This window comes from Oxyura jamaicensis, chromosome 20 (genome assembly GCF_011077185.1).
Source record: "Oxyura jamaicensis isolate SHBP4307 breed ruddy duck chromosome 20, BPBGC_Ojam_1.0, whole genome shotgun sequence".
In the NCBI taxonomy this organism is placed as follows: Eukaryota; Metazoa; Chordata; class Aves; order Anseriformes; family Anatidae; genus Oxyura; species Oxyura jamaicensis.
This window is the reverse complement of record NC_048912.1, coordinates 7,581,427-7,606,520: the sequence shown is the minus strand read 5'-3', so window position 1 is coordinate 7,606,520 and position 25,094 is coordinate 7,581,427. Positions and strand designations below refer to the sequence as shown.

The window sequence follows — 25,094 nt, the reverse complement described above, 5'->3', positions numbered from 1 at the left end:
CCACACTAGAAATGATTGGGTGTTGGGCATCATCAAAATTTATCATTGACTCTCTGGTCAGTTATCCAGAGTTATTGTTATCACAAGACAGTTGTGGCATACAAAGAGTAAGGCAGTTAAAAAAAAAAAAAAAAGCCTTTCCATCCTTTCCATCTTACTAGTGCTCATATTCTGAATGTAGAAGCACCTGCCCCTCCTTTTTCCTAGTGCGATATAATTGGACTTTGTTTATGGATGAATAAAGGGCTTCATTGTAAAGATTGATAGGCTCTAATTGGGAAAAATTTGGCAAAGATTATTTGTCAGTTTTATGGAATAACACTACTTGTCATGCTTTTACCTCCAGGAACTGGAGGCAAGCCAGGGGAGATTGTTCTTGTTCTAACTTTTCATGAAGAGCCTCTTTTCATACCACACCAAAAAAAATGTCAGAGGGAAAAAAAAAATAGAAAGAAACTCCCCCAGAAAACATAATTTGAACACACAGGATCAGGAAACGAGTGGCCAAAGAGCTCGGCTGTCACCTTAAGTAACACAGTTGTGTATGGACTTATAAAGCTCTTAGCCCTCCCCAGAAAAATCAAAATGACTGTGTTAATAATACTGTTATTTAAACACAGTGTTCGTTCTGGTGGTCTTACTCAAAACAGGGTGCAAAAATCCTGAAGGGAAATTTAAAAGAAAAAACCACTGCAGTAATTCATAAACAGGTTTTGGTTAAATTCATTGCAAGGAAGGGATTTTAGAAATTACTTGGCCACTCTGTGTAGATACCTGCAGGTGAAAGATATGCAATAGTTAGGATATTTCAATCATGCAGGCAAAAACATAAGGAGATTTCATGATAGAAACAAAAGTTTTTTTAAAAAATAGTCTCTCTCTAATAATATAGAACTTGCTAGCAGTGGAAGTAACTAAATGGTGTACTTGTTTATCAGGGACAGCAGTGTCTTCACCAGTTTTTGAATGTTTAATATGAGATTAGATATCTTTCAAGAATATGTGCTTAGGTTTAGGCTTAAGAAGAGTTACAGCCTCTGTACTGAGGTCAAATTAGGGGATCATAATATCCCCTTCTGGCTCTTACAACCTTTGTACCTGTAAATCTACTTCAGAGAAACTTCTGTTGGGCTGGAGGCTGACGTGCTGGATGGCTGGGAGTTTCAGCATATCCTGTGAGTCTGATCACCTCTGATGCTTCTGTACCTGAAGGAGAATTTGGTACTGTGACATGAACACTTGATAGGATAGAGCACGTGGCAACCTGAGGAATTTGTCTACCTTCTGATGTTGTAGTGGTGTTATAGCAAGCCAGTGACTTCATGGTCTCTCGGTACAAGAATTAAGCAGGGAGGGGAATCAGCTTAGGCGATTCTTTATTTAAAATGTTACCATTTTCCAAAGCCATAGGTTTTTACCTCAGTATGCAAACAGCTAAATAGCCACACACGGAGTGCAAGATCTGAGATGTGATGGAGGCGTTAGAAGATACAGATATCAAGTAAAAGTGAGATAAGTCACAAAGTCACGAAGAATTATATCTAAAATCACTGTTCGGTTCCCTTCTTATATATCACCTAGTGATGTAAAAACAATTTGTTAATCTCCAGAAACAGGCAGCTCTTTAGGATTGCATCATATGACTCTCTTCGTCTGAGAATATTCACATAGTGGTCCACTTCAAATTATAGTTTTCCTTTAAAATGGCACAGAATATCACACTGCCTTTGAGATGGACTTTCACACAGTTGTGATTCAACCAAACCTGGACGACAAGGTTCCCCTAAGGAAACAGGAAAGTTTTCCATTCCTTGTTCTCTGACTTAAAATCCATTCTGAGTCCATAAAACAGGGAATAGTTTGACCCAGGATGGCGATGGTGTATTCTGCACCCAGATGTGTGGACTTCATGTCCAGATGCCATCTGCAGTGTTCTGAATCCTTCTAATTCCCAGAAACTTGGATAGGAAAGTAGCCTTCCTCTGCTGTCTGTCTGTATATTGAGCTCTCATGTTAATGTTCTGAGAAATGGTCTCTCAACATTTTTCTTCCATATAAACTCCTGCTTATGAAATTGGGAATCAACATAAATAGCTTATTGTTGCTTAACTGCATTCGTACTTTTCAGGTGAGGTGACTTCTTAGAGTATGGGATGTTCAGAATATGTCTTGACCTCCAGTTGGCCTAGCGTGAAGTAACATTTGCATGATGATGTCCAGCCTTTCACAGGCAGAAGGAACATATCTTTACATACATTCTTCACTTCCATATCTTTTGTTTTATCGGTCAATGTCATAGCAGTGGAATGTGGGAAATCTGCTATTTCTCAACCATTTTGGAGGAGGCTAGACTAAAATGCTAAGTGTCTCCTTTTATGAAGGACAAAATGAGTCTCTGGTTATATTATGCTTGATTAATATTTTCCTAATTATTCCCATTAGCCTTTCTCTGTGTAATAACAACGCTGCAACGAAGTTAGGAGTCTGAGACTTGTGTACTCGCAGAACAGCCGTTGGGCAGGCATAGCATATGCTCCGTGTTATGTGTGCTGTTCTGTGCTTAGTTTTACTTGGGATTCCCTGATTTTGTTTAGCTGAGGTACTTTGTCCATGCATGGAGTCAGAATTAGCTGTTTGTGTGCTTACTTGCCTTTGTGATCACTGCCTATATTCTTGCACGTTTGTTGAACTCTGATTTTGTAGTACATTCAGCCTGTGTTTTTTTCAGACTTTGTGCTATCGGTCTCTCTTGCTGCAGATTTCATAACAATAAATTTCTCAGCAAAACTAATCAGCAGAGACCCAGATCTTCAAGGATCAGTGGGAAAGGGGGTGCTACCCCAAACTTGTCTTCACCCATAGAATGCGCTTCTTGATTCCAAAAGTACATAGCCTTGCCCGTATTTCTTCCATGGTCTAGTAAAAAGATTTTCAGAAGTAGATACTGGTCTGAAATACCAGAAAAACAACAACCTAATGCAGCCTACTTTATAACATTTAACTTATTTTAACATCAGTGAGAAGTGAGAGCTGGAAGGCCAAGCACATCGTGCTGTAGTCAGAGGAGTGGATGTTATATTGGTAGTCAGTGCCCCTGGCAAGATCTCTTGTGCTGGGTGCTGAAAAAACAAATGCAGAAAAGAGACAATCTGTGCCATGAGGGCTTCTAAATATAGCAAAGAAGAGGGCACAAAAAATTCCTAGGTGCTCTTCTGTGTTACATCTATAAGAAAACTGTAGGTCTTGAGTTAACGAAAAGATAGGAGAAGAAGGAATGAAAACAGAAGACAAGGAAAGAACAGGAGAGGGCAGTGGTGGCATTTTCCCTAACAAGAGGAGATCCTGAGATCAAGTTGGAGTCAAATGCTATACCCAAACTAGCAAAGCAGTGCTTGCAGTGTTGATGAGAAGCTATTCTGAAGAATTATCCGTGATGTTATAAGACCTGTGAGTAGTGATGTTTTCTAGTGTTCACCTCCCACTGTCCCAAACAATTCCATGTTTCATACTTGCTAGGCAAACCACTTGTACTTCTAAAATTATAGATGATTAATAATAGCAATTACTAACAATATGAGATATCTTGACATCTTAGTAGTGCACAGAAAAAATGAGTCTTTAGCTTCTCATTCCTTGAACTGGAAGAAAGGTCAAAAGGGAAGAAAATTGCAAAGAAAAGGAAGACTAGAAAGTGTTAGTGCTGGGGAGTTGAAGTCAGAACGAAATGGGGCTAGAAGAGCTGATGTTCGGTGGAATCCCTGTTCTGGAGTTAGGGCACTGCGCTGGGGTGGTGTATGTTTTGCTCTCCGTGGACACTTTGGTTGTATTCCAGAAATTGACGTTCTTTATCGTTTTGAACCCACATTTTAAGAGAGGCTTTAATCAGTCACTTGTGAGGAGGTCATGTGCACTATTGTTTGTAAATAACAGAAACATGAAAAAATGTGACTGTGTGCTGCACAGTTGGGAAGTGTGTCCTTGCCCACCAGTGAGAACGCAGAGAGAAGGGCACAGGCAGGGGAGCTCCATCCGCCACAAAGCTCCTGAGACACCCAGACGGGGTTGGACTGGATTGTGGTCTTTTCTGATTGGGTTCTCGCTGCCAGGAGTTGAGTCTATTTCCAGTTGTGAAGAAGCACAGGAGCAAACACTGCGTGACTGGCAATTGCTGTTCGCAGTCCAGGAAGGGAGGCAGGCTCTGATGAAGATGGTCATGCCGGTGCTGGGCAAATACTGGATGAGAAAAAGCCCCTGTCTCAAGAGCTTACATTTCAAAGGAAAAGGAACAAACACATGTTAGAACAAATATATGCTAGCTTTCCAAACAAGATGACACAAGTGAGATTCTAAAAACAGTCAAAAGATTTTGTTCTCTGAAGAAGCAGGAGGAAAACCGGGTAGCTAATCCCAGCAGAGGGAGACTGCAGAGGGGGGATGGAGGGAATGGAGAACATTCCAGCCCATTTGTTGATGACTAACATACTTTAAAACAACAGGCTGCTTTTTAAACTTAGAAGGTGACTTGCTGAGTGGTTATTCACTGTTCACTCCCTGGTCTTGATAAGAGCTCCCACAGGACATACAGTTCTTTCCAGCTTCTCCCGCATGGGTTTATCTGTGAACATCAGTACAAAGCAAAGGGGAAAGAGGCCAAGCAGGTTTGTTTAATCTCTGCTGTGACTAATAATGGTGTGCAGGGCTGGCTGCTCTTTAATGCAGCTTGATATAACTAATCTGACTGGCCTTTTGAGCATCTTCCTATGGGGTGCCATGTTGATAATTACCGTAGGACAACCAATGATTTCAAGAGCAAGACTCAATTGAAATTCATTTCCACCTAGCTAGGAAACCCAGAGGTCTCAGAGAATATCACCAGGCATATCACAGAAACTTTGGCTCTGGATTTGCTGAGACTCTCCTTTCTTTGGCAATGGTAGAATTTAACGTGACCGATTCTGGCACAATTTCCTTGTTCAAGATCTGTTCTATTGAGTTTGATTCAATCTGGCCTGCTGCAAATGAGGGGATGGAGCAGATGACCTCCTGAGGTCTCTTCCAACCTAATTTATTATATAATTCTACAATCCAGATTTGTATACTGTTTGCATTGTATTTCATAATTAATATTAGCTGTTTACTCTTAGTGCCATATATGTGCACCTTTAAGCCTTAAAGAGATAATTTAACCTGTATTAATGGTGTCAATTTTCTGGGATTCAAAGTTCCCACAGATCTTTTCAAACCTAATAAGGCAGCTTCATCACACCAATTAGGATCAAGTTCTTTTGACTTGTGTTTGCTCCCAATATTTTCTTGTTAGATATACCTAGTAAGAAACATTTTGGAGGATGGGCATTGTATTCCATATGAAATGTAGTGTTGGGCTCTACACTACTACTACAGTACAAATAACAAAGATGTATATGTTTTTCACTGTTACCCGGTATAAACTGAGTCAAAATGGGAGTAAGCGGAATGATCAAGGATCAGGCCAGAAGCTAAAGACTGAGGAGCTGGGAACAGAAGCCAAACCGGCTGACTGGTTCATGTCTCAGCCCCTGAACTGCAACGCAACCTCTCCTCTTCCTCTTTGGTCTCAGAAATGAAAACATTACAACAAGTAATGAAAGTGGAATGAAAGCGAAATTCTTGCCTGCTGTGCTAGGGCAGCTAAGGAGAAACTTTCAGACATACAGGCCTACCATGGACAGCTTGGGATGTTGGTTGACTCAAGCACCTTCTCTGAAGTACCATGTTATAACATTGTTCTTGTTGCCTTAACAGTTTTATTCTATAGTTGGGGTTTTTGTCTGCTGCTCCCATGTTCGGCAGCCATAGGATCAGATTTACATGAAGTCTGCCTGAAGTGTATTGCAGCCTGCTGAAGGACGGGGAGCGGGTGGCAGAGGCACTCTGCAGGGCTCCAGAATGGCAGTCTTTGTGCTCTGCATCTGCAGATGTTGTCCTGTGACACTGCTGTGGGCCGGGAGGCCCATTTCGTGAATGGGGATCTGGCTACGGGTGCTGTGGCCTAACCACATGCTGAGGAAAATGAGGTCGCAGGACCAACTTCTGCACATTTCGTGTTATTGTTTTTTTAAGGTTGAACTCTCCCAGCCACATGAAGAACTAGCAATTTTCACCTTAGTAGAGAAAATACTGAACACATAAGCCATAAAAACTCAAAACTAGAGAGGCAGTGAAAGGACTCCAGCACTTCCCCTGGTCGTGCTCCCAGCTGGTTACCCAGGGCACAGGGGGCCTGGCTGCCCGGATGGCGCCCTGCGGTGCTGACGGGACACCCTGTCCTTCCTTGCGTCACGCTGGGGTGGGGCACGGAGAGACTATCTCAAGGAGGAGAGTGGTGCTTATTGACTGGGCATCACTGACCCACATTCCTTGTCGGATAAGTTACCCAGAACGTATCAGGGCCTAGTGTGACAGCAGCAGCAGCTTGCACTTACCAGGCTAGAAACGGAATTTAGCTCTTACAGAGCTACTTAAATTTTTAGGTTTTGGACAAGTATATCCACTTCCTGTTGAAAAATGTAATAGTGATATTTTTAACTTGCCCTGATGTTATATGTATTTGTCTTTTCACTACTTTGATGCACAGCACATACGTTGTGCTTGCCAGCTGACGAGGTTTGTTGGGATGTCGCAGTCCGAGTTACGTTTTTCATTGGCTCTCTGTTCTTTCAGTCAGTACCCAGAGAAAAGAGCAGTGGGACCTGCCCTTGCAGCTTAAATTCAATTTGATTAATAGTGATCAATAATTAAGACGTTTGGTTATTTTGGTCTGGCTTGAGTTCAGATTCTTGTTCACTCCCAGCAGTGGGAGGGCTACCTCAGCCAAAAAAAATCCATGCCTAGATTTTTACTTTCGGGAAGTTCAGGGTTTTGAGATCCAAAATTAGGTTTTCAGTTTGTGCCAATAGGGAATCAGGCACTAGATTAAAAATTTGGATGCTTTCCCTCACAAAAATTTCTGGGAGTTGTGTGTCAGGTCCAGGGTTTCAGATGTATTCCCACTGTAACTTCAGAGTCAGAGTCACATCTTATCTTCTATTGCAGAGATATGAGGAAAAAATGGGCTTGAAGGGGGAGGGAAAAAAAGGGGAAAGAAATAAGAAGGGAAAAATAAGATCCGGGAAAAAATGGAAAAAGTAGCAAGTCCCATGGGTAAATGGGGAATTGAACTCAAGGCCACCAGGATGCAGTTGAGGGATCAGATAAGAAACATCACTTTGTATAAAAGTGTCTCATTTTCATTGTTCTCGATGGCTCTCCCAGACAGTTTGGGTCAAGGGGTTATTTTTAAACTAACCATTGATTCATACAAGATGCTTGATTATGAAATGTTGGAATCTTCTACCAGCAAGGGAAAAACCTCCCTGGTGAGTGACTGTCTGGAAACCCACAAGAGGGAAGGGGTTAATGGTTGTTCAGTTTACAGCTGGGAATTGCTGGTATCCAGGAAACAACGCAGAATGCACAAACCATGCGACCAGCTGGAGCCTGCTGGAATCCCATTCATTTTGGCAGAGGTGTCTGTGGTCTCTGAATTCTGACATCACTGCCTTTTGCGTCACAGAGGAATGCCTTAACCACTTCTCCCTTTCTATTTTTTCCTGTCTCTCTTGTTTGTGTGCCTGACTCAGATTTGCAAAGCAATGGGAAGAGGCAGCTCACAGACTCCCAAAGTCAATGCAGCTTATAAGTGACTCCATCAAAGAAGATAGATGATAAGATGCAGGAAAAGCTGCACTAAGGAAGTATGGGTTGGGTGTGATATTTTTCTGTTTCCAGGCTTACATAGCACATTGCTGTAATGGCAAGCAGTGTGTCTGACTGGGCCTCAAAGATCAATACTGTCTCATGGTACTTCAGAGTGTATCAGAAGAGCTGGAAACCCACTCTGGTCACAGAATTCCTGGGTTACCCGCTTGGTATGCTGTGTCTTTCTTTCCCATGCAAGAAAAACAATTTGAAGACGCTACAAGTCCACTCTCTGGTTGCTCTCTGTAAATAGCTCTTCTGAAACCTCAGTCCCTGTGAGCACAACTGAAAACTCGTAGGCTGTTCAAAGACACAATATCCTGTTCCGGTATTCTTAACTCTTAGTGCTTCATTCTCCTTAGCTGTAACCTGAGGATAACAATCCATGAGCTTTCCTGCCTTTTTCTGCTAGCATGTCCGTTTACATGGTGAGCAAAGCCACCTGGATTTCCTTATTACTGCCTGTGTGCATGGATTGTCATTTTGTGGTCTTGCTGGCATAGGAATAACAGTAATAAATACATTTTCCTCTTTAATATGTTCATGGCCAAAATATTCCAGCAGTACCTTTCAGTGACTAACTGAAGTTAGTAACTTTTCAGTAACTAACATAATGTATCTGAAAATGCAGGCAGCTGCATATTGGAGTGATTTGCCCAGAAGGTGCATTGTCAGGCACGTGGCAGTGCTGAGGTGGGCTGGTGGCAGCGAGAACCCCAGTCCCAGTGCCTAGTTAAAACCTGAGCGCCATCCCCACTTCCCTCTGGAAAGGCCTGACCTAGATATAGAGCACATTCTGTGGAGAAGATGTTTCATTTCAGAAAGGATTGCAACCTCGGAGGACTATGTTAAGGGAAATATATTGTGTTTAAGCATGTTAGGACTCTGGTCTTTTGAAGCCTCTTGGTGTCTGGTGTTTGTCCTCAGCCACTGATGTGCAGCAGCTGATTGTTCTGTTACTCTCGTTTGCACGATTAGCATTCTGAGCCTCAACTTTCAGCCTTGATGTGAAGTGCAGAACAGAACCATCCTTGAGAAGGAGACACTGTTGTAATCCTGAGAAAATGCATACGTGTGACTGCGTCACCAGGGAAAGGAAAAAAGAAAGAAAAAAAAATGTTTTTGCAAAATTTGGGAGTAGGCAGACAGTTAAACGACTAATTTGGGTCTCTGTTCTAGAAGGTGAATTCTAAAAAGTTAATCCAGAACGTTCATATGAAAGTACTTGACTATTTAATCTCACTTGTTCAGAATGTATTCTAATTCACTGAAGGATTTGCCTTTCTTTTTTTTTTGCGTTTACACATGCATCAGCAAATATTTGTCTTGTTATAAATAGATCTGCACCCACCCTTAGCCAGGTTTTCAGACCCTGAAGGAATTTCTATACTTGAAAGATTCCGAGTTGTGTATATCCGTAACGATGTACTGTCAGTATGAGGTGATTTCACACTTGACGTCTACATGATGGGGGTCTGTGGTCTGTGCAGGGCTCTGTGTTACTTGAACTTGGTAATTACCACATCCCTGATTAAAAGGGCCCATAACTTTTCTTTGTGAGGGATGAAGAGCACCAGTTGAGGCAGTGTAGGCTGCCTGTTCAGCAACCCACCTGCTTTCTGATCAGGTGTGGGCTAAGCCATCGCCTCGGTGTGTGCAAGGTAGGTAAGAGGAAGGCATCCCTCCTCCTCCTCACAGAGCTGCACCAAGCGTTTGCAGACATTGGAGCAATCCAGGCCAGTCTGCGTTTTGCTTCCACAGGGCTATTACTGATCCTGCTGGGAGATTGCAAGGCTGGGAAGGAGAACAAGACAGAACATGCAAAGCCCAGCCTTGCCAGGGGTACAGCAATGAGGCTAGCGTGAGTACCAGGGCATACAGGTTTCCCAGACTTCCTACCAAGCTGTTATGAAACTGCCTCTTGAAGTCTTCAGCACATTGATTTTGCCAGATCCATTGGCAGTATAGAATTCAGATGTGGCATGAATCTGTTCATAAATTAGAACTCCTAAAATTAAGGGCCTAACACAAAAAAAGATTGCAGTATTCACAAAATTTAATGTTTGACACTTGCCAGTAGCTTTTCTGGGATGTGTTGAGTGTTCAGCACAGCAGCATGACTTCTTGTTCAGGTACACAGCATCGGAAAATGTTGACTTTCACTTTCAAAGCAAGCAGTGCATTTGTATGGTATTCTTCTTAAGAAAGACCCCTCTTAAGAGGCCATGATTCCTTTTTTGTTCTAGTCTCAGGAACTGGGCTCAGAAGCTCACAGTTTAGCTTGTTGCAGGGTTCCAACTTTGCAGAATGCTTTGACAGCTTTGCTCAGTGACTGCTTCAGATCCGACAGTCCTGATGTATTTAAGGCAGCAGACCTGCACCGCTTTCGATTTTTGGTTCTTATTTTCATTGGCAGAAAGTAAGGCTTTTCGTGGCAGACAGAACAAGAGCAACAGCGGTAAATAACCCTTCCATGGAAAGTGCAACACTTTTGTTTCATGGCTGTCACAGACAATCCCAATCTGTTAATGGGGCTTCTAGGCAACACAAATAAACACCACAACTGACAATACTATGTTGGGCATGGATCCACACTCACAGATGTTGCTGTCTTCCACTGCTTAAGAGGCAATATCATAGAGATGAGTACAATCATTTTAGTAGCTGGAAGTGGATTAAGAACGGATAGCGGATGCAGTCTTAAGAGCTGAGTTGTAGGTTCATTGCTGGGTAGTGCAGGCTGAGCTTTGACGATGCTAGACTCGTTAAGGCAACCAGAGCAAACACCTGGCATCATTTAAAAACTTGACTAAAAAATATGTTTTTTTCATATTAATACTCAGGAGGAATTTGCCTCTGACCCCTCCTGGGTGTGGTATGAGGAAAGCCACAGCCATTGGAAGAATGTCATTAACGTCAATCAGGCAAGGATCAAAACCCAGCCCCACCCACCCTGCTATGGTGTGAATGTGTCACGCAGACACTAACTATTAACAGCAAGCAGTGCATGGAATTTCTGTATCAGTCTTCTTTCAGCCCTATATGTTTATTTTTTCCTTCCATGTTCTTTTCCTGTTTATCACCCTTTTTCTAATCAAATCACCCATCTTGTATTGCTCAGTCTGGGGTCAGTCAAGCACGAGGAGTCATTGGTAGAGCCTTTGTGCTTTCCAGTCTCTTCTTCCTGTCTTCCCATTTCTGTTATTACAGGTCCTCTCTTCATGATAAGTGGCTTTTCAGTCTCAAAGCTGCATTTTGAAAGATAGCTTGAATTTGAATCAGCAGTATGATCTGGATATCTTACAGATACTAAGCAACATGTCTGGCTGTCACTGTGTGTAGACCATTGAGTAGGAGATTGGGCATCCAAAGAACTGTCTGTGCATGACTCTAAGTGTAATGATGGTAAGCAGTAGTTAAGTCTTTAGTACAGTATATGAAATCTTGTACCAATTAGGAGTAGTACTGCCACCATAGGTGAACTCAGCACTCACCGGTGTCAATGGTAAGAGTGCTGGCTTAATCTCTGTTTATTTTTAATGATTGTCCACCTTAAAGCTGAAGTTTGGTCTTGCACTTTTCTACTTGGAGTGACAGTGCATGAAGTTACCTAGCAAACCAAACAAGCTAATCACACAAAACTGGGTGCAAAAGAAGGCATATGCATAAAATTAGTCCGATTTTGTACCAAGGCTGGGTGCAGATGCCGTTTGAAAATTGGTTGTGTTGTATTACCTTCACTCTCCATGTACAGTGCTCATGTTGCATCTTTTCCTTTTCTTGTCATCACTGTTCATACTTTTATTTATGATTAGAAGGGGAACTAAAGGTCTGAAAGAATATCAAAGGATAAAAAACAACACACACAAGTCACTTGCCCAAAGTCATGTGGCAGGTCAGTGCTTGTTCTTAAATCCATTTAAAAGTATCCATTGTATTACACCGGCATCAAAATAATGTAAAATATCATCCCAGCATAAACACAGTAGCAACAGTACAGGATACGTCAGAGAGCTTGCATGCAGGAGCTGCTGATGGGTTTTGTGTGATCGTATATCACAAAGTTAGTCCTAAGGGAATATTTTGCAGTCAAATGATGGCTGAGAGCTCTGGCCCACCACAGCTTCCTGTCTGCTTCCTCAAGGGCAAGAATCAATGTCTGTCACATCTGCAAAGTCACACTGGATTTGGATTATTCTCTACATTTTTCTTTAATTATTTCTCCTTTTCTGCTTCTTAAGAGACTCTTAAAAATTTTAAATATAATACGAAATAATAATAAGCAATTAAAAAGCTGTGGGTATTCAGTGGGAAATAACAGACCCAAACAAAAGTCAAGGATTATCCTGGGAAATTACATTTATGGATGGATCCTGAGCATTCAGTCCTGTGAGGCAATCTGAGGTTTTGGCTGTGCTTAAAATGAGGCAGCATGCAAAGTGAAGTTATGGCAGAAATCGCCAGAGTAGATTTACTGCAGGATTCAGCGTGGAGGTAAAGGAGCTGCTCTGTCTCCATTCCCCTCATTAGCACTCCTTACTGTATTACTTGTGCTCTTAGTCATGTTGGACCCCATTCATATCAAGGCTGTATCATTCTCTGTGTTGACCAAAATAATTCTGTGGGCAGCAGCCAGGGTGTAGACATACAAGCAAAAAAAAATAAAAACACAAAAATCCCCATATACTGTGCTTCCCTTATGAAGTTAATACAAACCATATGAGCAGAAGCATTCTTTTTCGTGTGCTGTGACTCCACCAGGACAATCAATTATTATTTATATACCATTTAAGATACACTGAAGAAAAGGGCTAACAATATTTGTATGAAAAACTTTCTCAGGCATAAAAAAAAAAAAAAACCACACTTGTTGAGCCGAGTCTGTGATTAGTAGCATCCAAGGGATTTTGACATGCACCACACTCTCCAGCCGTATGCAGATAAGCAAGGTGTCTCAACAGATAGCTGCCCAGTTAAAGAGTTATGGTTGGACAGTATGTTTGTATAGAGAGTAATGTCTAGAAATGTTTAAAATGTTTTCAGATGGTATCTGCTATGAAAATACATACAGCCTATGTGGAGACGCCGCAAAGCCCAGATGTTGCTTTGCTTCTTTTATGGGTGAATGCTGGGGTTTAAAGAAATCTCCTTCAAACATAGTTATGTCTTCCAAAATGGCCAAAAAAAAGGTAATATACATACTACTAAAAATATCCTGGCCCACAAAATCAGCATGTGAAACCATTGGTCCTACTTATTTTACCTACGCTACAGTTCAAACACCTTAACTTTCTGTAATGAAGACAACGCGTTAAGGTGTAACTGGACCTGAGACTGTAACCGGAACTGTGTATGTATGGCATGTACTGGAGTCTGTACTAAATGGTTCCTGAATTACATTCTGACAACACCAGATAAAATAAAGATGGAAGAAAAACAGTTTAGCATCTCTGCAAACAGAAGCAGTTCAGCAGGAGTGTAGGAGTGTAAGGATTTATCCTTATCAATTTCTGTGATCATCAAATACTATGTGTAGTTCAGGATAGCAAGCAAGTGGCCTAAATTAGCTTCATTGGCATACTTTGGAATACTTACCTGTGAAAGGATTGGGTAAAATCTCAGCAAGGATTTCTGGATTTGCTCTTTTTGCGTGTAGGCTTTCTCATGTGAAATCAGGCTTTCAGGATCACGATCAAGGCCCTCATCCAAAGGCTGCTAAAGTCAATGGAAAAACTCTCATTGTCTTTAGTGGGCTTTGGATCAGGCCCCAAGAGTTGAGTCATACTTTGAATGGAACATTGTTTGAAGCAAAACAGGCTCAAGGCTTCATTCACGTAGGGGATTTAACTGTTAAGTGAACTTTCCCGAGCACTTCCTGCTGCCTTCTGTCCTGGGGACACAAACGGGCAGGGAGGTGACCGTGAGCCTGACCCTGGTGGTCTTCAGCCCCATCTCTGCTACTTTGTCTCTGTTAAACTATGGGAGATGTCTCTGTCGATGATCAAAATGCAGATGTCCCTCCTGTCTGGTAATGTAACAGTAATGCTCTGGGTAGGTCGTGCCCACAATATATCCCGTATTGTGTCAGCATCCACACGCTGATGTAACAAGGAGGCAGTTCCCTTTTAGTTAACTGAAAACATGTCCAGCCTCCTGGGCCTGAAGGACCAAAGCTGACTGTCCTCAAGTGCTTTCATTAGGAACCACTGGCACCAAGAGACTGGGCATCGCTAATCTAATCCATCTCCTTTAATCCAAACTGAATTCATACCTAACACCTTCCCCCCAGAATGTGGAAGCGAGTGTCTTTACTTATTTTAAATTCAGTCTTAATATCGTTATCTAGCCAATTACTATTTGTTTGACATAGAGTTTTAGTTTCAGTTCCCACAAACATTTGTGTGATTCCAAGTAAACTATGGGAGTTTGTTGCTTCTGGACGGAGAGGGCCTGGAGTATGTGGACAGGACTCCTTTTTGGTAAGCAGAGGTGGCAGACAGACTCTTCTCTTCAGTAGGGTTTCAGAACAGGGAAATAGTAGTTACACCTCATCCTTGCTGTTCTATTGCTTATTTCACACCATCAGTGCAGGGAAACTGGATAGAAGGATGTGTTTGTACTTCTGCATGTGACATTTAAGAGGCAAAAGGAAATGTGAAGATTTTCTCCAGATATGTTTTTGGTAGGTATCCAGAAATACAAAGGATGTTTTGGTGCCCTTACATAAAGGCACTTCGTATTGACTAATTTCAATTTATTAGGAAGTGCCAAAAGTGACTATCTAACAAAGCTGTCACTCCTGCCAATTGATCATATGTCTTCAATTCTTACTGCCAAGTTCTATGTGTCAAAGTCATAAGAGCCCAAGAAAAATAAGGGGCCAAAGGAAGAGGCCCAGCCCATCTGTTCAATCTAAATTACAGTTAACTAAATATGACTTTATGTCAAGGTGACATCACATGCGTAAGATGCATACACTTAACCCATCTATGTACAGAGGAACACAAAGCACATAACCCACACTGCAAAAAATACACGTCAAACCACACAGTCCCCAAATAGCTGGCCATGTAATCCACATACTGGGTCTACAGACAAACATGTAGCATATACACATCTGCAAACCTGGCAAACATAAACATGCAAAACAAGTCACTGCCTATGACGCAGTCTTTCAGTCCAGTTACAATTTTCAAGCTCTTAAAACATTTTCTTCTCTACCCTGTGTTAAAATGTTCACCTTCCCCAAGTGGTAATGAGGAACATGCATGCGTTACCCGAAAGTAATTACTAGCCCAGTAGCTAGGACAATTAGCTGGGTTGTAAGAGATTTCATAAGTCAAACCCAGAAGTGGAACTCATGCCCCAAGTCTAATGTGAAGGTATTAATCACCAGCCCGGTGCTTGCTTTAGGGCGCTCCTGTTGTGCTGTTCTGTTTTGATTAAAAATTGAGCAAACCACTGGACCTAAATAAAGAGATCATTCTGAGTACCAATGGTCAGAGCACTTCTGTGGGATGTTGGAGACTAAGTTCAATACATATTTGATATTTATACAAAATAGGACAGCTCCAGTGCTTGTTCCCATGAAGTTTCAGGTTCAACATAGTGTCGTTTTCCTTTAAAGAAAACCAGAGAAACACTTCATCGGAAAATTCCCAAGTAGCTTTTCCTCTTGAACTACCTATGGAGTTTGCCAAAGTAGTTGACGTACAATGAGATTTTTGCCCTCTGTAATTTAAATCCATGCTTTTTTTCTGAGGGTGATTCATTTTACAAAAACACACAACAAATAAACAAACACATAACTGGAGTTAAGGAGCATGTGTTACGGATTAGGAGGAAGAGCACCCCTCGAAAGCTCAGCTGGTCCTGCTCATTACGAAGATTTTTTTTTATTTTTTTTTTTCCATTTCATTGTCTTCCTCGTTGTCTGTGCCTCTTTTCTCACAGTGTCTCTCTTCAGTTTTCCTCTCTGGTACAGTCTTTCCTCCATGTGTGATTTGTTTGCTTTCCTTGCTTCTAGGCTTTGTCTAGACCAGGATGTGGAATGTGTTAGCTAACACCCGTTAGCTGTGCAGAGTAAATGGCCAGTTAACAGCCTCGAGTAGATGACTAGGCAGTGAGCCTGTAACTTGTTGGGTATACTGCAAATCTCGTGGTCTAGAGCTAGAGCATTTTCTTTCTCTGAATGCTGGATTTTTTCTAGAGTAGTGTCAACAGCAGTCCGATCCCCGTACTTTCGGAACACCTCCCAGCCTCACATAAAGCAACGCTGCTGCAAGCACTTGGTTCTCTCATTCTCTGCGCGGGGGGAGGACTGGGGTTGGAGGCAAATGTTTTTTTCTTTCCATGCGCTTGTTTTTGTTTAAAATGACATATCTGTGCTGTGTTTGTATTTGAGAAGGTGGGTCAAGGCTTGCCTGACGCTTGGAGTAGAGGACTGAGGTGCTGGAGATTTTATTCCAGGGGCTCAGGGCCATCTCTCTTTTCTTAACAAATGAACTTGAACTGAACTGAGCATGCCGAGCAGTGGTGTTTGCAAACATGTGTTGCAGATACAATGGAAAGAGACAGAGAGAAATAAGTACAGGAAGCTTAGGGCACAAACAGGAAGGAAAATAAAACCATAATTTGATTTAATGTATTATTTTCTACCTAGTTTGAGATTCCAATTTTCTCTCCTCTCTATTCCCTCCCTATTCAAGTTCCTACAGCAAGTTCTGAGCCACTCCAGTAAAATCCCAGTGAATGACAACGCAAGGAACTTGATAGAAAGTAACCTCTTTTTCCCCATAGGTCCATACAACTTTTTGGTTTATAGGAGACGCATGTGCCTGACTAAATCCAAATTTGGCAAAGATACGACTTCTGAATCAATTCACAATGAGCCTTATTCATCCCCCTGTAGCTCAAATGCAGCATCTCACACTGGAACGTGATCAGCTCCTCCGTACAGCAATATTCCTGCCTTTTCTTCTTTTAGGCATGTAAGTGGGGAGGCAGATCATACCTGGGATGTATCTTGCCACAGCAGACACAACAGCTCTGCCCTTTGGAAACTGACACTCAAAGTTTCTTAACCACAGCCCGGCTGTCACAAGAAGAGATGATTAAGTAGCCATGGGGCTGGGGCGGGAGGGGGGGGGCTGCTAGGGGTTGGGAACTGGCGAGGAAACAGCTGAACAGATTCTGCAAACACTAACGCAGGCCAAAAGCTGGAGAACCGCTGGAGAGATCTCCGGTTTGAAAGCCAAAGATTTCCAGGCAAAAGCCAGAAGGGCTCTATAAACGTAAATGAGTGGGTGGACAGAACAGATCACCATGTATTCAGAGGTCTTTGGATTCACTGACCCTCTTTAACACCAGCCGCTGCCGTTAATGCACAGCTGGCCGCTGGAGGAGCCCGTCCATGTAAACAGAGGGGGAGATCAATCCGGGATGGAGCCCGGAGCCGTTTGCCCAGTGCCGTACTGCCCCAACGCTGGGATCTTTTTGATCATGTCCCGCACGTTGTACAGTACTCGGATGAATCACTTCCTGCCCCTGCCCTTTCTGCTCGCCGCTGCATCACGGCCACGCTGCGCTGGGGCTGGCTCCCGCAGCCGGGGCTGAGCTGTTTGTGCTCTCCCCGCTGTCCTGGCGCCTGCTGGAAGGCAGAAAAGGCTGCTGTGCGTCTAAAGTGCTGTGTCATACTTGGTTATTAATGACCGAGAGCCACATGACACCAAGTTCTGGGAAGCTCAGGCAGATTCCAGGAAGGGGTCAAGGAGTTCAATAAACAGTTTTATTAGAACTTGAATTGCAACCAAAAGGCTACACATTTACTATTTTTTTTTTTTTTAATAAAAATTTAGTGAGTGTTACTTGACTTCAGAAATCCTATGAATGGCAGGAAAAGCCCAGAGGTTATCTTTTGATTTTTATGTCACTGCTAGTTCACCGCAGTCCCCAGTAAGGGAACCTGAATGCTCCTTTCATTTGCATTTATCAGTTACCTCTCCAGTCCCTTGGCAAAATGGGGGTCAACTGAACTTCGGTCCTGGAAGAATTGCATTACGATTGGAAAGCCAGATACATGCCTCAGTTACACTGATGGAAAGTCAGAAATCAGTGCAGCAATGCGAGATGTACACCAGTATGTCTCACCCTAAAGTCTAGTGTAGGCATGCCACACATCACGGTTGAAAAAAGAAATACAAATTGTTGATTAGTTAGTAATGTGCTGGGGTGCCACCCAGGATGGAAGGTGCCGTACCAGTGCATGTTGCTGAGCACAGCTTAGCAATGGCATTCACACAGACCCAGAGCAACCACGAGGTGTCCGTGAAATGACGCGGGGTGCGTCTCAGCTCGCAGGTGGCCACATCTCGGTGTCCCCGTAGTCAGTGGCACTAATTGGCTCTTGCTTGGCAGCAAGCCCGTGAACTGAGTAAGTTAGTGCTCAGTAAAAACAATTTTTCAGTAAATTACCTCTGCTAAAGTAATTGCTTTTACATTATCTCTATTGCACACTCGTTAGGACCAAGCCACAGTTGTGTCTCACTGAACATGCTTTTAATTAGGGCTGCTGGCTTTACTTCTACGTTTTCCTTTACTGCCACCGAGCACTAAGAGCTGTGTAGCACCGAGCATGGTATGAATTGATTGATTTGTTCATCCATCAATTTCTATGTGTTAAAAGAAATGGGAAATGCATTTCCCTTTGCAGATGACCAAAAAGCATTAATTACAGCAAATATTAATGCTCTGCTGGATGAGCATTGCTGCTCCACTGTTCCTAGTGGGTATTGAGGCACAGAGATTAAGGGTCCACGCCAATTTATTCCAAAGTAAAATTGAGGTGGTTTTGACCTTTCTAGAAGGTGAATGAACATGACAAAGTTCCTTGGAAGATAACTAGTAGAGATAAAACTGAAGGTTAGGACTTGTGCTTCAGATTCCATCTGTCCATGGGACAAAATCTTCTTACTGCTAGAATTTGTTGGCTACTTGCTACAGACCATAGCACTGTATGATATGTTTAGCAGTTCTGCGTTTGAATAGAGAGAATAATTTTTTTCCCACAAATAGCACTGAGGGTACCAAAGCTCTCACTGGGTCATTCCCTGGGCATTGTAGCTGCACTTGGGGTAAAACACGGCAAGTACTCAACAAAACATACAAAGCTACTTGGCAGTCCTTAATGGAGGAAGTGAAAAAATATTGCATCTGTTTGAAATAAAAGGGGAATTTTAGAGAGGCAGAATGGAATTACCCAAGCTGGAATCTGACTTGAGTTAGCTGGTGTTAACTCTTGCAAAAGCAGCCACAGATTTTTCAATGATCACACTGGTCAAAAGTTCAAACTGACCTCTTGTCCTGTGGGTGGCATTTCAGATGTCCTGGTACCTCCTTCTGCGAGGAGGTAGGCCAGCCTGTTGCTGACTCAGAGAAAATCGCTATATTTTTAATCTCTAAGGCCTCTTCCACAGCACCTGGAGTTTATCAAAGCCTGAGCCTAAAATTCACCACCACTTGCCATGGCCACTCCAAGGCATGGCATACCCAATCTGTTCAATGCTGCAGGGCAGTGGCTAATAGCTGTGGCTTTGCTGTGGCATCTATATCAATAATTTATGGTCTAGTGGAGATTATTTGCAGAGGCTGTTGAAATTCTGTGGTTCACACTGATACAGAATTCTCCATAAACTATATTTCATGTAAAAGCTGCAGATAGATATGCAAAAGAGATGTATTTTTTGGAAGTCTTTTAAGTCTCCTAGTCCCTTGGGTACACATAAGAGTTTTAAAGCTGCAGGTCACCTTAAACAAAGCCATTAAAGAACTTATTTACCCCAAAATACGAACCATTTCTAATCAAACATGTTGCACATTAATAGTCAGTCTATCTTAGACTTCGCTAGGATTTCTAGCCTCATAGGAAATAAAATACAAAAAGCAGCAAATGTAATGAATTTTGGTTTTCTGTGCCCTTCTGTCCGGTGGTGTGTTCTCCCGGGTGTGAACCCCACAGGAAGATTTTCCCATAGGTGGGTGTTCGCTGTTCCCTCTCATCTGCTTTCCGTGAATACAAAGTCAATGCAGCTGAAGCTTTTCCCTTCATAGATACATTAATAAAATCCCTGTCTGACTACTACAATGAAATATAAAATCTTAACATAATTGAGACCTCTGTCTTTATATCAGATTTAGTGAAAAATTTCCAGTTGCTTCAAAATTATAAAAGACTGATGGATAAACAGAGACACTTGTATGTAACCTGTGCAAGCATGGCACAACCACAAAAATCCCTTTCCCTTAGGAAACCAGGTTGAAGAGAAGAAGTCTAGCAAGAAAAAGTCAATGCAGGAAATGAGGGAGATGGCAAAGGAAGATTTAACATTTCTCTGGATAACTGTTGCTCCCAAATATTCAATTGAAGTACTGGTGTTGGGCAAAAATTATTTGCTGGAAATATATATATATATATATATATATAATTAAACTTGATTTTCTATCACTGAAATTTCCATGGAAAAATTTACATCAGCCATGAAAGGAAAGCTGAAGAAAGCTTCCAGAAAACATCCAAACAAGACAGTCAGATCTTTTAGTTGGAAGATGTAAGGATCAACAGAAACATGACATGGGAAAATATATATGAGCTGTAGTGAAAGTTCCTAGGAAGTGAGGACCATTCAGTAACTCGCTTTAAATTTGGGCAGCAGTGAAAAAAATTACCCTCAGAAGTTGTCCAAGCAACAGCGTCCTGTTTATATCTTGTGGTCTTATGAGTAACTGAGTGGAAAAAAAACAAGAATGAAAAGATAACAATTACAATAAAATTAAGTTAAATAAGCTAGTGACTCATTACAGAGCAGTAAAAACAAAAACAAGATCATTTAGGACTCAATAACAGCAGAAGAATTAAAAGGAAACACAAAAATGACTAGATTGTTTTCCATATATATACCGTGATCCACTCTGAGGTAGTAAAAGAGGAGGACAGTTACTCAGTGGGAGGCAGAAAATATGAATTACAATAATACAGTTCTGTGGCAACAACATTAAGGGTTTTTTTCCTCTAGTGCCATAGAGGAACATAACTTCGCGTACATCCAACCAAGATAGAGCAGTGGAACTGACAACAGCATTTGTCTTACTCAGTCTTTCTCCATAAATGCATTTAAGCTATGGATTATTATTGCCATATATTTATTTGGAACCTGAATCATAACTATTTCATGTTGATAGGCTTTAAAGAAGTGTTCTCAGTGGAGACCCATATGTCATCTGCCTCACAATTTTGACAGAGGCCCAGGACTAATCCCAGAGCAAGGGCAGTCCAAGAAAGTCACGAAACATTTCAGCAAACCAGAGCTCAATTTCATGTGGCTCCGCTGGGACCGTTTGTGAAGTTTCTGTGCTCCCAAGGCATGGTGCTGCTGTGCACGGCACGGTCCCACCTTGGTGCTTCTCGCAGAAATGTGCCGGGCAGTGCAGGAGGTCTGACTGAGCCCTGCAGAGCCGTGGTGCTCTGATGCAGAAAAGCTCTACAAAATTTATTCTAAGGAGGAAAACGTATTCTGTACAGGAATGCATTGACTGTTCAATGCCATTAATTGTCAATGCCAGTAACAAGATGGATAAAAAAATCTCCCAAGTTTGTGGTCATTGGCTCACTTCTGAACAAATATGCTCTTTCTCTCTCCTTTGTCAACTATTTCTAGTGTTCTCTTTGCCACGACCTCTAATAGATCACTTCTTTAGAATACGAAGTATGAAAGAGAGGTGAGCACAGTGACTCCTGGACTGGTTTTGAGTCTTTTGTGATACGCTCTACAGAGCCTTTGCTTCGCTGCCGTGGAAAGGTCGCCCTGCTATTCCTGAAGCTTTAAAAATTCTGTGGAAATACATCTTGTTCAGTTCTGCTTTAGCATTGCAACCCAAAGAACAAAAAACACTTTATACACACAAACAATTGGTGTTCATACCACTAATTAGGTAAAGTAGTACGTTGGAGGAAAGAAAACAAGACACAGCAAAGTGATTTCCCCTTCTGTGCTCAGGGAGTCACTCGGAGAGCAATAAATAGAATCTAAATCTCCTGACTGCTCGTCCTGTGCTTCAGCCACGAGACCGGGCTTCATCTGACAGACACTGATTTCTGGGGTGTGCATTGTTTTTCTGCACAGATGGTAAATCCTCCTGCGGAGTAAACAGCCTGAAAAGGGAACAGCTGCAGATGCCTTTTTGACAAGCACCACGCCTGATGCTGGCCATGTGAAGATTTGTACCCGTCAGATACATTACACTGCCCTCAGCGTCAGTTCTGCTGCGGTGTTTACAGCCCGGTTCCCTGGAAGTCAATAGAGCTTTTCACAGCTAGTCCTTCAATTCCTGAAAAGACATGAGTCAAGCACTTTTAACTGTTTCACACCAAGGCTTCTACGCTTGTTGCTGTCCTTTGCCCAAGCTGCTTCTGTCCCTTGGCATGCTGTAACTGAGCAGGAATGCTCTTCTTAGTGCTCCTGGCACTAAACTGCAGCCGTGAGGTTAACGCAGGGCTGAAGAGAGACCTCATGCTCGCGTACATTCGCCAGCCCATACATTTCAAAGCTTGTGAGGCTGAACAAACACATCCCTCCTAAGCAGTTTGGTTCTTTCACTACCATGAACGATTCTGCCTAAGTGATACAACATATAGCAAGGCCCCTGTCTCTGAATTGCACATGTTGTTGGTTTTTTTTAGGGAAGAACTTGTCTCTTTGGTCAAGAAAGCCAGTATGAAACATTTTCTCGCCCCAAGCCTCCCCGGTGCTGGGTTACCGAAGGCATGACACACAACTCTCTCACGTTGCATGTTTGTGTTCACTGTACAAATGTTTACTGCCGACATCAAGTTCCAGTTTGCTGGATGCATGCTCTGGTTTTGATGAAAGTGTGCTGAATTTATACATCTGCTCTAAAATAGTGACTTACCAACTGGGTTTAGTATTTTAAAATGTCACTGCCATTGCTGTAACAGATGCTAGCAATAAGTTGGCAGCCCGTTCTTTCCACTGAGGAGTCACTCATGGATGCTGCCTTTGTAGCAGAATCCGACAGTTCTCCAACTCGTGACTCAAAGGTAACGCCACTTCGCTCTACTTGAAGTGCTGAGGATTGTGTCCCAGGTGATTATAAATATTCAGTGCCAATCAACCCTGGAAACGTACTTGGTTTCTTACTAGACAAGGATAGTAGAATAAGTTCCCTCTTTGGAGATATTACAAAATAGAAGGTGGCAATAGAGGGAAAAAAGTGAGGAGCTTAGAGCTGGGAATAATACAGAAGTGTTTTCTGAGAGGTTTTTGGAAATTCACTGGAAACCACCAAACCCTAGAGCTGAGGGCAGCACACAGGGTGAGTTCATATCATCTGCACCAACCTGTAGTGTGCTCGGCATAAACAAAGAGGGATGAACTGAGTCAGCCTCCCTTCCACCTGCTCCTAAACCTTCACTGAACGTGTAGACAAAAAGCACCACGCAGACCTGGCGTGCTGCTGGGCCGTGTAAACAGGAAGCAGAGTGGAAGTGTCCTGGCAAGAGTCCTCCCCTCTGCTTTCTGCGGCCCTGGGAAAACCGAGCTGTACCACTTCGGGCAGGGTCAGCCCCCGTGTTGGGAACAGAGCCGCAGGAAGAAATGCAAAGGTCGCCCATGGTGTGACAGCATGGCTGAAATCAGAAGCCTAAAGGAGTGCTTAGATTTAGGAAAACAGGAGAGGACAGTAGCCCTGGTGAACTGGCAGAAGGTGTCCTCAGACAGATGAAGGAACAGGATAACAGCAGCAGCTTTGGTCTATACAGACAATTAATTAGGACTGAGCTTAAAGTTATCACCACCCTTGTGTCAGTCACCAGCGGTACATTGCAGAGCTCAGAGGTCAGCTTTTGATGGCGGTACAGCTCAGATCTGGAATATCCGCTGAGCTTCTAGTTGCAGGGTTAACCCAGCCTCATTCCCAGCTTGGCCTAGGCCTGTCCTTAGTCCTGGAGTGCTTTGAAGCTTATTTAGGAACCTTGGCGGTAGGTCAGAACGTGGCAGCCCTGTGATTCTGGTCCTTCCGTGCTGCATTTGCTTTCTCTATGTCCGTAAATAGAGACAATCAAGGAAATAAAAAGTGGTTATCCCAAGAGCAATTCCTACCCAGGTGACATTCTGCAAATAGGAAACTCACCTGGAAAGTGAGAGAGACAAGCTATGAGGCATAGTAAACAGGGCCACCTTTTTTTTTAATATCAGTATAAGCCAGGACTTAGTTTATGACAGAATGGTCCAGCAGTATGTCCTAGCATCTCTGTCCATGTAGTACTAGTTCTGCTAAATGAACGGCAGAGAAAATTAATTTAACTACCAGAGAATAAGAAAATATGTTATACTTTGCAGATATCAAACTGCTTTTGTGATTATCACCCCTGAAATCTGTAACAGGCTTATTCCAGCAAAAAATGTTACAGGCAGTAAAATTTGTCAGCAGTTGAGTTTCACTAAGCGAATGAAGTTCTACTTGCAAAGTGGTTTTATGACAGTGTATCTGTGTTTACTGGGCCTTTTACCAATGCAGGAATGTAACAAGAACAAAACTTATAACTGACATTCATACTCCAGCAAATGTTTCAGCACAGAGATGGTCCTCGAGCCAGGGCAGATATTGCCATTCCGGTCCGAATGCTGGGGCGTCACACAGGTGCCCAATAGGCTGCAGCCCATGGGGAGCTGGGTCCTTTGCACCAGAACCAGTTTTTGTTTCCTGCAAGGCACACAGTGAGGGGACGGGGAGAAAGCGGCAGGCATACATCAAGTGGTCTTGAAGCAGCTAGCCCCTGCCAAAGGAAGATAAGGAGACATGAATTAGCTACTCTGGAGCCAACTCCACTTCTTGAATAACGTCAGCTTTGTGCTTAGTCAAAGCATGTCCTCGCTTTGAATGCCTTGTTTCCATTCCATGACAATTCTCTAGTGCTAAACTAATTTGTGGAGGCTCTGCCAATGTCTCTGCCAGAGGAGCTTCCATCACTGCTATATTTATTTACTCAGAAACATCACAACAGTATATTTTCGCCCTCTCTTCCTTTCAAATTATTTTCAGCATCATTCCCCGTTTATCCCAGAAGCTGCTTCCTGCGCAGCGATACATCTTAGCAAGAGGACAAGGAAAGTTCGGCAGTGATGTCCCGGGCACGTGTTGCACACTGAAGGTTAACAGAAGGCTGACTGGGAGGTAACCCTAACCGAGTTCCTGAAGTTCTGCCAGCCAGCAGGCTGCAATGCCACCAGCGTGCCAAAGCA

At 42.7% G+C, this 25,094-nt stretch overlaps 1 protein-coding gene and 1 long non-coding RNA gene across 2 annotated transcripts in view; one reads left to right on the top strand and one right to left on the bottom strand.

Annotated features, from left to right (window-relative positions):
- Nucleotides 1–23,785, top strand: part of LOC118176873 (formin-like protein 5) — an 88,806-nt gene extending 65,021 nt beyond the window's left edge. Inside the window, exon 3 of the mRNA XM_035344149.1 lies at nt 22,514–23,785. Coding sequence (XP_035200040.1) covers nt 22,514–22,711 — 198 coding nt within the window. The 3' untranslated portion in view covers nt 22,712–23,785. The remainder of the gene's footprint in view (nt 1–22,513) is intronic.
- On the bottom strand, nt 10,025–13,484 carry LOC118176715. Its single transcript, XR_004755506.1, has 2 exons — nt 13,375–13,484; nt 10,025–11,947 (listed from the first exon to the last, which is right to left on the bottom strand). It is a non-coding gene; the product is annotated as an uncharacterized LOC118176715 (long non-coding RNA).
- Nucleotides 23,786–25,094: the final 1,309 nt, after the last annotated feature.